Source organism: Nyctereutes procyonoides, unplaced genomic scaffold, assembly GCF_905146905.1.
Source record: "Nyctereutes procyonoides isolate TBG_1078 unplaced genomic scaffold, NYPRO_anot_genome, whole genome shotgun sequence".
Classification (NCBI taxonomy): Eukaryota; Metazoa; Chordata; class Mammalia; order Carnivora; family Canidae; genus Nyctereutes; species Nyctereutes procyonoides.
This window is the reverse complement of record NW_026575160.1, coordinates 4030966-4046620: the sequence shown is the minus strand read 5'-3', so window position 1 is coordinate 4046620 and position 15655 is coordinate 4030966. Positions and strand designations below refer to the sequence as shown.

Here is a 15655-nt window from a genome sequence, read left to right as displayed (position 1 = left end):
ACTTACACATTTTGGTGAATTGATTATCAGATCAAACTATTAGTTTATAGATGAACTTTAGAATACTGCTGTAAATACTATTGTCTAGTCCTTGAGATCATTTCCAAATTAGCTAAACATATACTCTTAGCCTTATTGATCTTTCTTTCTTTTCTAAGACTTTATTACTGTAGACATTGCTATTTATGATTTTATGATAGTTTCTGGATATCAGAATTTAGTTTGTGAAATGGGGTGTTACTTCTGTGCTGGGGCCATTTAAGGAGGGACTCTCTGGAGTCAATTGTTAAATTTTGGGAAGTTTGAGAACCAGTTGACATCACCTTGACTTAGTGGCATGAAATTCCCTAAGGTGAAAGTATATAAAGTATGGAAAGTGGCAACTTGAACTACCATAGGATTTTTCCCTTCCTATCAGTACACAACTGGGTGTAATTCATTCCAAATAATTCAAAAATAGTATTCAAATATTGCACAAGTGATCAAAAATTTAAAAATCTACAAATGTTTTATTTATGTGCCAGATATGTGCATGACTTTGACTACATGCATATGTAACCAGTGGTGATTGAAGCAAACAGTATTTTAAATGTTTAAAGTATACATATATATGTATTTCCTTACGTACATACAAATGTACACTTTTTATTTGGTTTACTTTGAAAATAAAAGATAGTGCCATTTAATTATACTCAAAAAAAGTATAATTTTGACTCTACTTTTTAGTAGCAAAGCTGTAAAAAGAAAATATGAAAAAAATAAAATCATACAGACTTGTAAAACCCATTTATTTTTTAAAGGAAACATAATTAAACCTTGCTGATTGGCCAAAGAAATTATGAGCACAGCTGGGTCTTTTAAAATATCTATGGGTAGAAAAAGCTAAAAAAAATATAATCACCTTTTTTTTTCAAATCAGTTTCATTTTAAAAAACACATCAAGATACATTTCACTAAAGGCTAGGTGTGAAATGACAGTTAAGTGATTCATATAAAATTAAAAGTCTAATAAATGTGATTTAGTAAAAATTTCAGTTAATTAAGTCTGATCCATGATACTTCTTTAGTTTAATAATATTATTAATAATAGGGATCCCTGGGTGGCGCAGCGGTTTGGCACCTGCCTTTGGCCCAGGGCGCGATCCTGGAGACCCGGGATCGAATCCCACGTCAGGCTCCCGGTGCATGGAGCCTGCTTCTCCCTCTGCCTGTGTCTCTGCCTCTCTCTCTCTCTCTCTCTCTCTCTCTCTCTCTCTGACTATCATAAATTAAATAATAATAATAATAAATATATATTAGTGAATTGGTTCTATATCTTAGATATACACACTTTAAATTCCCTAATTTTTCTCTTTATAACAATCCCATGTGGATTCTGTAAATGGGGAATATGAATTTCAGAAACAGGCTCAGAGGACCACAGAGTAAGTAGCTACAGTGGATTTCCAACTCAGGTTGGCAGACTTCAAAGCTCCTGCTACTTTCCCCCAAGTCATTCTTCCCTTCTAAACATGTAAAAGTTTTAAAAAGTAAGTATGTAAAGCTGTTAACTTATACAGGTCTAATTATAATCACAATTCTGTTTAATCAATGCAGAACTTTTAAAAATGTGTACATAGATCTGTCCACTGATTGAAATTATTACAGGATAAGCAGAGGATATGCTTTGTGTATGTGTGTGTTGGAAAATTGCATTTTAGGAGCAAACTGTACATGTCTTCTGTACAACACGGTGTTGACTCTCAAGAATTGGGTACAACAAAAATGTTTGTGAAATGGAAAAGGGAAACACCCTTTCCCTCCAGGGTGTAGTGGAATACTAAATGCTATTTGATATGTAACGTTCAAAAGCTTTTGAAACATTTCAAAAACTATAGTCTGTGATCTATGACATATGAAAAAAATAAAATATTTTATTAAATTGTGAGTTTTGGTGGAGTGCCTCAATTTGATGTAAAGTTACAAGCCATGAATTATCTGCCAAACCTAGCTTAAAGCTTCACTCTCTCATAAACTTAACTCTGTATCATCGGTATACTGACTTGGTAGAGATTAGAAATAGATGTAGAACTTTTTTCACATGTAGTATAATATAGGAGGTATTACGATAATTCTTATCTTTTAGACTTCAGTAAAGATTTTCCTAGTGTAATTCTTTTAGTCTTACGTTCAAGTTAGTCTTTAAATTATTATGGATGGATAGATGATAATTGCCCTTAAGTTCTTAAGTTTCTATATCAAATGTATAATTGCATTTAAGACCTTCAAAAAGTCTTTTAGAAGTTTTCTATATAGCAATCATTAAGACTTTATAGAATGTTTCTTTTTTTTTTTTTTTTTTTAATTTTTATTTATTTATGATAGTCACAGAGAGAGAGAGAGAGAGAGAGAGGCGCAGAGACATAGGCAGAGGGAGAAGCAGGCTCCATGCACCGGGAGCCCGACGTGGGATTCGATCCTGGGTCTCCAGGATCGCGCCCCGGGCCAAAGGCAGGCGCCAAACCGCTGCGCCACCCAGGGATCCCTATAGAATGTTTCATACCATATGTGGGATTAAAGGCTTCATGGGTAGGTGGTTAGAATCTGTTATATATGCAAATATATATGTATATCTTTATATTATCACCCCCCATGAAATGTAGTAATAGTGATATTATTCAGATATTTCCACAAAATGGTCTTATGAAAACACAAGCTTTACATCCCCAAATATTAAATTTAATAAACAGGTGCTTGTGATGTTATACCCCAAATAACTATTTATAATTATTTATAGAATTATCTGTACCAGCTTTTATTCCCAATTGATTATAAACTACTTTAGGACTGATTATTATGTTGGACTGATCCATTTGCTAGCACATGACACAATAAATTTTATATATATATATATATGTATATATATATATATATATAGCACACCACTGTCAACATAAGAGTATAGGCTGTAGAAACCTGGTTCAAAAATGAATTATAGCATAAATTGGTATGTAAATGACACTTTATTATTTAGCCTCACAGTTCAACAATATTGTCAGTTCCTAATGGCCTTTCTCTATAGGCAAGCAGATTCTGGACTTGGGTATAATTCTTATCTTCCTTTGTCCAAGAAATAGAAGTCTAGAATCAGTATCTCTGGCCTCAACCTCTTCCTCCACCTCTCAGAATAATATTTATTAACTAAATGGAGGCCTCATCTTTTCCTTTTATTCATAGTCTTTTAGACTCTTGCAACCATTCTAGCTTCACTGGTCTCTGCCACCAACGATCTTTGCTTGCATATTCTTTATGGCACAGGCCAGAAGTTCTAAACATTTTATTGTCAAAAATCCTTTTCAGTTACCATTTGATCCCTATACTTAGATCTCATGTTTCAGACCTTTTTCCAAGTGAATTTCATTGCTGTTTTTTTTTTTTTAACTCAAAATATATATAAGTAGTGAGTAGTAGTAATGATGCTGAGGAGAAAGAGGATAATATGACTTGTACATTTTGAGATCCATCAGCACGTGTGTCATTTTCATATTATGCTCAAGCATATTTACATCAGACTTACTCTTTATTCTTTGTTATTTAGAGAAATTGTCAAATCACACAAGTAAATGATTTAATCATAAGAGAGCTGATTATTTATTTATTCACCTATTTATTTATTTAATAGAAAGCGGGTGTTCCCTAGTCAGTGTGAATAGAATTCTATTTGTGGAAGGGATTTAAATAGTGTTCCATAAATGTAAGTTCTAAATTCTTACACTTCTTCCAGTTGGGAAAATCCCTTTACAAAAATAATCACAAATTGACTTTAATGCAGATGAGTCATCCGAAGACTGTTTTCCTTCTTGCTGGTACAGCTGCAATAAAGAAATGGATGACAAAAGCATTTAATTCTACCAACAGCAATCAGAAGGAAACTAACTGCTGCTTGGTTCCTGGACCAGAGCCCCTGGTTGGTTGGGATTTTATGATTGTTTTTATTTTATTATTTTAATATATTATTTTTTTATAGTTTCTTTTCTACTATGAAATTAAAGCAAAATCAATTTATAAATTATTTGCCATTAATCTTCTAATATTATATCTGAGGTTAAGAAACAAATAATTTATTCTCAAACCTTCTATATGAGAGGAAAATTATTAGATAATATTCCAAAGGAAATAAATAAGTGCACAGTATTTAAGAGAGTAAGTTTGTATGTTTATTTGTTTAATAAATACCCCTGACCTGTTTTTTTTAAACCTATTTAATAGTGTTTGCTAATAAACATATGTATGCCCTAACATCAAAACAGAATGTGATTCCTATCTACCTAAACTATCTCAATCCATGTAAACGGCTGCTAGGATTCTTTAAAGGAGAAGAAATACACACACACACACAACACAAACACAACCTGACTCCAGTTCATTGGATATGTCAGTTTTAGTTAAGTTTTATAAAATTTTTAAATAAAAGCTTTCAGAGAAAAAAAATTCAGACATTGATCCCACAGGACTTAGATAAACTGTCACCTCAACAGTTTCACTGGAAAATCATAATTAAATCTTAAACTTAATTTCATTTGTAGACTAATCGAAAGTAACAGAGATATTTTTAGGGATTCATTAATTGTCAGTGTAAAATAGAAGCTTGCTAGTTACTATGCAAATTATAATTTTTTTTTGGTTTTATATTGAGTTTTGTTTTCAGAATGAAATTTTCCTTCTGTTTAAAGATTGATTGATTGATTTAAGAGAGAGAGAGCGGGAGGTAGTAGTGGGAGGGGCAGAGGGAGAGGAGAGGAAAAACCCAAGCGGACTCTGTGCTTAGGGCAGCACCCGACTAGGACCATCTCTGGACCTGGAGATCATGACCAGAGTTGAAATCAAGAATCAGTCACTTAAAAGACTGGGCCACCCAGGCACTCTCCTTCCCCCTTTTAAAAGATGTATTTATTTATTTATTTATTTATTCATTCATTCATTCATTCATTTATTTATTTTAGAGAGAGGAAATTTTCCTACAGTTTAAAGGAAAAAAAAAACTTCTAAAGCCTGATTCTATTAATCTATCATTGTCAATTACTGAGGTTCTGGGATGTAGTATTAAGGTCCTTCCTTAATTATGGCTAGAAGTTACATTTGATTATTGAGTGTCCACAATATGCAGGCACTGTGCCGAATTATTTACTTAAATTAATCCAGTTCACTTTAATTCTGTGTTAAAGATGAGAAAAAGGGATGATTTGATTAGTGGAATAAGCAGATAAGTGGCAGAGATGGTGCTCTTAGCCATATTTAGTATCACAATTAAAATGCTGGTGTTTCTCAATCTTTGTTCTTATGAAAAGGCCATGCAAGGGGTAAAGGATATTTAGGGAGGTCTGTAAAATGGATTTATGTCTGTTTCTATAACTGACACTGGAGGCCAGAAACATTGTATGACAGTATGGGACCTTCAGTGAGCCCCCTCAGTCACTGAGTCTCATTTTTCCCATCTATAAATAGAGCGGGTTTCCAAATAGATGATTTGTAAGGACTGTTCAGACTCTAAAATCCATGCATATTAAGTCAGGATGTTTCAGATTTATTATAATAGAATAATTAAATTAGTATTATGTGCTTTGATGTGCTAGAGAAACATAATGCTGTCTTCTGAAATCTATTGACACTTATCACATCTCTAACAGGATAGTTTAGAGAAATGGCAAAAAAAATGCTTTAACGATTTTATATGCACCATTTTATTGTTTTGTCTGGATAATTCTCAGAAATTGTTAGAAATTCTCAGAATCTCAGAAATTCTTAGAAATTATTATTCTGCAGTTATATATTTGGATAGATTAGCATTGGCAAAAACACTTTTTGAGCAATTTTTATCATGAGACAATCCAGTCGTTGAGTTGAAGGAGACAAGGATTGGCCATAGCGTAAAGAAGGTATTATTTACACACAAGAAATTCACCTTAACTTCTGAATCAAGCTGATCACTCCTAGAGAGAGTTGTGTACCATGGAGTTACTGATATCTTGTCTCAAGTATTACCTGTGTGCAGTGGGGCTCAACTGGGAGAGATTTTTCCCTTTGGAGACTTGGACAATATTTGTAAACATTTTTGAATGCCATAACTGGGACAAGGTTGCCAGGAATTAGCCAATATAAATACATCATGCCCAGTTCAATTTTAATTTCTGATTAACTTTTGATAGTTTTAATGTAAATACATTCCATGCAATATTTGGGATATACTTATACTAAAAAATGCATTGTCTACCTTGATTTTTGTTGTTGTTTATCTGGATTTTAAATTGAACTGAAAGTTCTGTGTAGTGTTTGACAGTGCCAAAATGGGCTTGAGAGTTGCTACAGGCATCTAGTGAGTACAAACCTGAATGCTGCCAAACATCCTCAAATGCCCTATATTCATATTTCACTGAATATAAATTTAACAAGGTTTATCTAGTCCAATATGTCAATTAATAATGCTAAGAATAGTAATTATAATCTGCGTATGGTTTGTTCCTTCATTTGTATAACATTTAGTATCCAGGGATCCCTGGGTGGCGCAGCGGTTTAGTACCTGCCTTTGGCCCAGGGCGCTATCCTGGAGATCCGGGATCGAATCCCACGTCAGGCTCCCGGTGCATGGAGCCTGCTTCTCCCTCTGCCTGTGTCTCTGCCTCTGTCTCTCTCACTGTGTGCCTATAATAAATAAATAAAAATTAAAAAAAAACATTTAGTATCCTCATTTTTTAATGTATTTTATTTACTTATTTACTTTAGAAAGAGAGCGTGCATGTACCTGTGGAAACAGGGAGAGTGTGGGAGGCCTTAGGAGCAAAGGGGGAGGGAGAGGGAGAGAAAGAATCTTAAGCAGGCTCTACGCAGCAGGAGAGCCCTACCCATGGACATCCATCTCACGACTCTGAGATCATGACCTGATCCAAAACTAAGTCATATACTTAAGCAACTGAGCCACCCAAAGCCTCCAGCCTCCTCAGTTTTAAATTTTATAATTTAAATTGCTGCTTTTCTATCTGAACATGTTTAGAGATATCATTACAGTTATAAAATGTAAATAATATTCCTTGTTCCCATCTCCTATTAATTGATGTGTATAAGTGCTTTGAAAAGCTAATATAAAGTAATATTGCTGTGGTGCTTTCTCTTTTTTTAAGCTGAAGATAATTTAAATTCTGATAAATGAACAAAACCCCGTAGGATTATCATTGGAATCATAATCCACAAACAGCGTGAAAATCCAAATTCCAGCAAAAACTCGGAATTAGGTGCTTAATATTGGGAATATGAAGATGAGTAAAGAAGATTTTTTAATCTTAAGTTAGCTGGAGTCTAGAATTCAGAGAAGCAAAGCAGACATGAAGATGAATAAGAAACTCAATTTATTATGAGTTACCGCTATAAAAATACATTAGAGTTACTGGTGGCTTAACAAAAAAGTCTCAGAATCACGACATAAGTGCAAGCCCTCACACTGTTAGAGGATATGGATTTGTCTCAGAATAAAAAACAAAACAAAACAAAACAAAAAACCTTTATAGAAGCTCTCCTGTTCCAAGCTTCTAGCAGAATTGGTACTGAAAATTTTGGTGCCTTACTGCAAAAGCGGTGTGGTGTTTTCGGAAGTCAAAAGAGATTTCCATCCTTTTTGCTCTATTGACAGCTGTAAACTAGAAATGTCACAATTCTGGCACTGCCAACGTACTTATTATCCCTAACTTCTGAAAAGAGTTTGTTTCCCTCTTTATTCTCTCAAGGCTACAGTAACACCATGGAACGCAAAGCCATTTCCTGACATAAGAATTGAGTAGGAGGTGAATGGGGGATGCCTATAGAAGTTTGCATCTTCTGCATGCCCTTGTCCATTGCTTCTGCAAGAATTGGGATGTAACGTGGATGCCAGGATTATCTTTATATTTGCCTCCAACTACTGAATAAATGAGGACAGTAGTATGTATGAAACATTTATATCCTACTTGAGGAAACAAAGGATCCACGACTACCACAGAATAATCATTGGAAGAAAGGAGCACAGATCATTTGATGAGATCTCACAGGAAGGGTGCATTCTTTAAACTAATAGGATCAGGAAAATGTATGTCAAAAGCTCTTCACTAGGTGTTCCATTGGAGTGCAAATGGTGATTATTGTAAAGTCCTTTGCTAGCAGGCACAATTCAAACATGTATGTGTGCCTTCTTTTGCTGGACAGATGGCCATGATATTTCTGTAGTTTATGTTTTCTCTCTGGAATATAGCAAGAGGCATAAAGTCAATTCTGGGCATCTGTAACCAGTTTCTAATCCTAGAAGTATGTAGCAAGATTGAAGAAGTTTACAAAAAAAAAAAAAAAAAAAAAAAAAAAAAAAAGAAGAAGTTTACATTTACCCAGAAGACATATGCTGGTTTTGTTTTTGTGTTAAATACTTTGAACTTGGTAGTGAGAACTAAAATTATGCTAAATTTGACTCAAGTAAGTTGCATTGTATTTTCATTTTGTGTGTCTTTGCCTCTGCTTAATTTTTTAACCAAAATACTATTTTGTTTAAGAATATTTGGAATTGTACAATATTAATTTTATCAAAATTTGTTAGTTCTTTCTGTATTTTACTTTGTTTTTGTGGCACAGAGGAAGGACCATTAGGTTGACATCCTCTTATTATAGAAAGAACTACATAGTAAATAAATAATAAGAAGGGCAAGGTAATGAAATTAAAACCAATTGTTAACGTGTCACTCTTTAAAAACAAAGGGACTCCACTAAGAGGAGGCTGCAAGGTAAAAATGGATTCCTATATTTATGTGCACAAAAAGTAGGGAATTGAATTATTGACTGATAATCAAAGGAGCAAATGAGCAAGGAGGCTCTGTAGAATTATTTTTGCATGTTGAATTGCCATTACTATTACTAATACTAAACTAAAAATGGTCTTTGAAATTTGGGTTTGCTGTATAAGTAAAGAGAAACAATTATTATAGCTCTATGTTTTTCACATCAAAGGTGCAAGAAATAGTGAATGTTTTCAGAACTAATTCTTATTCTAGAATGAGTATAGTGGCTTCCAATCATATTTTTTCCTGTAACATCTCAGTATATAATATTCATTAGTAATAGTAGATCACTATGCTATGGTTTTCAAATCTGGAGAGTGGATCATGGATTGGCAAGAGGATATAAGAACCCGTGGGAAGGTTGCTTATTCTGGAAAAAAGTCTGGAGAAGCTGAAATTCCTAGTCATTAAGAAGCTGGAGTAGCAAGTTGGATAAATTTCCCATAAGGTAGGCTATTTCCCATTTAAATGTGAAAATACTAGCACCAATAGGATTATTCTATAAATTTCCCTGCCTCCATCCACAATCCTTATGCCCATGTAATTATAATTATTAGCTTCCGATACCAACCATTTGTGCAGCTTTGTTAATAATAACAGAATATCTATCATTTTGAATAGAGTACAAAAACATTGATACAAGAAGTTGCAAAGGACTAAAATAGACAATGGCTTAGTATTCAATCTTCCTTTGGAGTATGGAATAAATATTCATTGTAGTCTAAGCTATAGAGACATTCCTTTACATTTTGATGTTTTACAGACATAGGTAAATTATGTTCCTCATTTAAACAAGTTAATAAGCTTACCCAGGTTAGCCAAAAAAATATACTCAATCATACTTTAATATTTCTCTTTTGCTAAAAAGCATTCTATGGCACTAGTGAACAGACCAAGCCCTTACATTACTTGTCTTCAATAAAACATTATTATCTTTTGGCATCCTCTTGCACTAGGGGAAATAAAAAGTCACATGTGGAGAAGTTCTAAATGCTAGACAGAAATGATCCTTGGAGGGCAATTTTTATCCTCCACGGAAGTATTGCAGACTTCTTCCATTAGCATAGTCCCAGGGAGCAAAAGGTTAGGGAACTGGGACTGCCAACTCTACCTGAACACATAAGTCAACATTTCCTCCAAGCAGCGAGGGAGTGTGAGAGTGCCCCCACATGTGCCTTAAAGCATCTGAGACGAGAAACAACAATTGTAATATTTTACATTGGAATATACTGTACAGATGGTGACATTTTGTTTGTGGCTGTAGGGAAGAAAGTATGGCAGTTTCCAGATTCCCCCCTCAACACCTACCATTTGGCATAGGATACAGGAGGTTGAAGAAAACGGAGGGATATTTGCCTCAGTTGAAACAGCTGGAAAACAGATGGAAGCTGGTGTGCAATTTGCCAAAAGCCTTGTTCAAGCGTCCCACTCATTTTCCACCAAAGAAAAACTAGTCAGGTGATAGGAGTGGAGGCCTTAGGGTTAGCAAATGATGGGCTTCAGGACATGGATGGGGAAAAAGAAGAAAGAAATTTTTAAAAATCCAAGATTATAGGAAATATAAGTGCAGAAATGTAGTTCTAAGGAGCATGTTTTCAATAGTGGGAAGCAAAAGTGGGAGCAATGTGGGTGAAAACCACAACAGAATCACAGATACACGGGTGAAAGTGTACACAGAATTAATTGACATTGGTGATACCTCAACTGTATTGGCATTCTCTCTCTTGGGTGATGAATTCAGGAAGCACACACCCACTCTTCATCAAGTTAATTACAATATAACTATCCCATATGTGATTATGGTAAATGTAAATGTAAGTGTGCACAGTTCGCATTGTTTTAGTCACTGGATTATACTCTGTGAGCTACTTTGGTCTGGAACTCAGGCATTCAGTAAATTGTTTTTGGATTTAAATGTTGAATTATAGCCAGATTTTTGTTTAAATTCAGTCACTGGATATATAAACCTCCTGTTGTATATTTCTAGTTATAATGGGCATATATTTAGATCCACTCCAAATGACCATTTTTACAAGTATTGGCCCGAGTTCTGTGTGCTTGTGTATTTGTGTGTGATGTGTGTACTGATTTTGAAGGACTTTTGAATACTACAAAAGTTAAAGTATTTCAAAAATAAATATAAATTAATAGGCTTTCCTCCATGTGAATTTGTTCATTCATGCTTATATAAGGGATTGTGTTAACCATGAATCATTCAAATTGAATTGCTTATGAGAAAAAATGCTCTGGCTTTTCTGTCAGTTTCCAGAGTTGCTTTACAGAAAGGAAAAGAGTGTTGTCCCCATATAAAGAATAATCAGCTGCAGATTTCAGACTGAGCATGGCTCCAAATTGGCATCAATACTTTTGATTCACATGAGAATATAGATCCTTTGAGAGGAACTTATCTGAGTATTCTAGGCTATGACTGAGTTTGCAGTCTGCCAGGACAATCAATGGAAACATTAAATTAAAAAAAAAAGTCATCAAGGTTTGCTTACACCTAATAGCTAAACGCTCTAAAAATGTAGAGGTTGGTAAATCTGTAGCTAAAATAATAATAATAAATAATAATAATAACTGAAGCTTCCACTTTGAGTCAGGTAAGTTGGCATTGTGTAGGCATACCCTACCCGAGAGTTCATACATTATCTATTACAAAACTTACCTGGTCTTAGTAGCTTATTATAAGGTAAAGCCTATGTGTGACATATCACAAACTACTTTTGCTCTGAATAAAGCCCTGCTTGCTCTGCCAACGTGGGAAGCCAGTCAACACAGGGGTAAGTGACACACCCAGAAATGTGGTCAGTGAAATCTGAGGAATTTCCGACTGTGCCACTGCTTCAGTGAATCATACGGTCATCCCTCAGAGGAAAAGTAATGGCCAGTGTGCCAAAATTTTGATGCAGACTTTTTGTAGTGGCTGCTGCTGCTGGACCTATACAACTTTACATCTGGTCAACAGAGATTCTAGAAAGAGTCAGAATGAAACTGTTTACATCAGAGTGCCTTGTCTAGTGGATTCCCATTATCCAGGGCCCTCTTGACTTCAGTTAGACTTTCCTAGCCAGACAGAAAAGAACACTAATATATATATCTGTAGATCTATATATCTATATACATATACACATATATACACATATATGTATATAATATGTATATTACTAATCATAGTTAAACATCACTGGGTGAAGAAACAAATGTTGCCCAAAAAGATCTTTCCTAAAGTATACCATATTACATTTTTCAATTAAAAACATTTAAATGTCATTCTTTGTAATCCCTTTTTTAAGAGATGGAGGAGGGGCAGAGGAAGAGAGAGAAAGAGAATCTTAAGGAGGCTCCATGCCCAGTGTGGAGCCCAACATGGGGCTCAATCTCACAATGCTGAGATCATGACTTGAGCAAAATTAAGTTGGCTTAGCCACATGAGCCACCCAGGTGCCCCACACTTTGTAACCTTTTATTAACCATTATTTTTCCTATATTGCTTTTCTTGTTTGGGTTCTTAGAAGAATTCTTTGTACTCCCACCTAATAAAGACATCACAATTTGTGTGTACATGCACAAAAATAGAGAACTGAAGTAATTTTTAAGAGACTGTAATTTTTAAGAGACTTTACCTTGATCATGTTGCTATTTCACTGAAAATAGATTCAACATGAATTACTAGAGCTGGTATGATTACCTGTTATTGGTTTATGTGGAATTTTTTCCAATATAGGCACATATTCTATTCTTCAGTATATTAAGAATGTCTTCTAACCTACATCTCAGGGATACGATAAGGATAGGTGAAATACTATATGTTAATTATACCTTAAATGCATAGGAATAAAAATGGAACACTATGCTCCAAATTATTATTATTTCTAAATGGCATTATAAACTTTGGTGTTTGGATAGCTTTTTTAGGTGTTGTGCATCTCTCTCTCTCTCTCTCTCTCTCTCTTTTAGATTTATTTACTTATTTTAGAGAGAGAGAGAGAGCATGCACACACAAATGGCAGGGAGGGGCAGAGGGAGAGAGAGAATCCTCAAGCAGACTCCCCACTAAGTGCTGAGCCTGCCACCAGGCTCAATCCCAGGATCATTAACCTGTGCCAAAATCAAGATCAGCTGCTTAACCCACTCAGCCACCCCGGCCCTCCAGTGTTGTGCATCTTTGTCTATCTCATATATAGTGAACAAACATTTTATTTTATTTATTTATTTTTTTTAATTTATTTTTATTTTTTTATGATAGTCACAGAGAGAGAGAGAGGCAGAGACACAGGCAGAGGGAGAAGCAGGCTCCATGCACCGGGAGCCTGACGTGGGATTCGATCCCGGGTCTCCAGGATCGCGCCCTGGGCCAAAGGCAGGCGCCAAACCGCTGAGCCACCCAGGGATCCCCTGAACAAACATTTTAAAAACTTTTCATATTTTGAGTCTTATGAACACAATTTTATTTATAGATTCCACATTAGAATAGGTATTATATAAAATAAGAGAATAGAATTGCTATTACCCTCAAAGAGACTAAACTTAAATAGAAATTAAAAAGTCAGTAAATACACACATACTTTTATGTATGCTTTGTCTGATCTTGAACTGACTTTTATGGTCCAGTTGCTAAACATTCAAATTGCTTAAATATTCACATATTAAGTCAACACTTTTTTTCTTAGGAATTAAAGAGTTCAATCATACCTAGATCCCAAGTATACATATTAAACAACTTATTAAACACAATTTTACATCCAAAATTGTTTTCTAGAGGTGGTTTATTTATTTATCTTTTTATCATATTAAGAGAAAATACATTTTTTGTTCATATTTTGAAAGAATATTAGACACTTTGCCAATTAGGCTGAGTTACATGAGAGCAGATCGAAAAAGTAAGAAATGTATCTTATCCTGTTGTGAGATCAGTCTTCTGTCTTTGCTCTCTGTTTCTCCATATCTAACATAGTACCTGAAAAAGTAGTTATTCAGTAAATGCTTCTGGTATGAATGATATGATTGTATGCATTTGAATGAATAAAGTCAATTTAATTCTCTCTTACATTCCCCCCAGATTCCCAGGAAGGAAATTACAAGTCAGAAGTCAATAGCAAACCCAGGAAGGAAAGGACAGCTTTTACCAAAGAGCAAATCAGAGAACTTGAAGCAGAATTTGCCCATCATAATTATCTGACCAGACTGAGGCGATATGAGATAGCAGTGAATCTGGATCTCACTGAAAGACAGGTAAAGTTGGACATTGTTGTGATATGGTATTTTTAATTGTGTTGAGTCAACAATCTTCTCTTGCCATTTTTGAAATATCTAGATCTGTGGTTCTTAAATGCCATTTGTCAGACAGGTGTTCTGTTCCATGATGAGGTTTTGGCACAGCAAAATGGCAAAATTAAGGATAAGATAGCAGTGTTTTTAAGGAAAACTACATTTATTCAGTTTAAGGTATCATTCTTTATTCTGTATTTGTGTCCTTCCTATATATTTTGGTTTAAAAATGGTATTTCTTGTATATAATGATGGCATATAGTGAGCAACTCTTTTTTGCTTATATTTTAAAATCTCCTTATTTTGGTATAACAGAAAGCCAGCAACCCCATATTAGTTTCCTCTATTGCTCAGGACAATGTTTGCTATGTTGCTGTAACACATTAACCCCCAGACCTCCATGACATAACAAAAAAGTTCACTATTTGCTCACTCTCCATACTAACTTTACAAGTTCGGCATTATAAACAATCACTCACTCACGGACCCAGGCTGACTCTCTGGCATCTCGACATGTGGTGTTCTTGGTAACCACAGGAGGTAAGAAAGAGGTGGAGGTTCATGCACTGACCTTTAAATGTTTTCACCCGGAAATGACCCATGTCACTTCCATTTATACTCCAAGGTCCGGAAATCATCCGTGGTGCCACTTAAGTTCAAGGGGGGCTGGGAAATGATGGGAGCAAGGGCCCATAGGTCTTTCATAAATATTTCCCAAATATTTTTGAAATGATATTGGTCTCAAAAATTTAAATTTCTGACATTGACTCATTTAGAGAACACTTTGCAATTATGAACGATCTGTGGACTCCAGTTGATAAAACCTAAAAGGTCCTTTCTTGGATTTTACTTGCTCCAGTAGTGCTCCCAGTGCATTCTTTTTATGGATTCTGATTTGCCCTGGGAGAATCTAGCTTACTGATGGTTAACAGTTGCTAATCTTTAGAAAAACATTCCTGAAAGGCAAATCCAAACATCTTTATGGACAGTGCAGTTATGATTGGCACTTCTAGGACTAGAGACTAGAGTCTCATTTCCTTTCACTGTATGCACCTCCTCCAGGGATCCCATCGGAACCAAAGAAATACCAACAGGGTGTGGACGTATGAATATTATCTTAGGAGAGCAAGTTATTTTATCCAGTTTCTTAAATCATCTGCTTTCCTTCTGTTAATTTCTGGATTTCAGCTTTTGTAGGGTATTTCTGGGGAGTGGGAATATAGAGAGAGACACTTTTATGTGGTTTTATTTATTGGCAGTTTATATTTTATTAAATATTATGACTAGTGCCTAAGTTGTGAAGCACAACATTTTCTTTCCCTTGAACTTCACAGACAAACTCCTCTCCATAAGTGTACAACATTTGGCATGCTGGAAAGGAGAATCCAAAATCTACATTATTGGACATCTGTTTTATTTTCATTTTTTTAAAACTGGGAGCAGATAAAAAAAGAAGGGAGGGAAAGAATTACATATTTTAATGTTCTTATCCATAGACAGTGAATTCTAGGAAATGCAACCTTGTTTTCTATGGTACATAAAGGAAACAAGCTAAG

At 34.9% G+C, this 15655-nt stretch overlaps 1 protein-coding gene across 1 annotated transcript in view; it reads left to right on the top strand.

Annotated features, from left to right (window-relative positions):
• MEOX2 (mesenchyme homeobox 2) overlaps positions 1 to 15655 on the top strand; it is a 65572-nt gene that overhangs the window by 35949 nt on the left and 13968 nt on the right. The window contains 1 exon segment of the mRNA XM_055314873.1: positions 13891 to 14063. Within this exon segment, the coding sequence (XP_055170848.1) occupies positions 13891 to 14063 (173 nt within the window).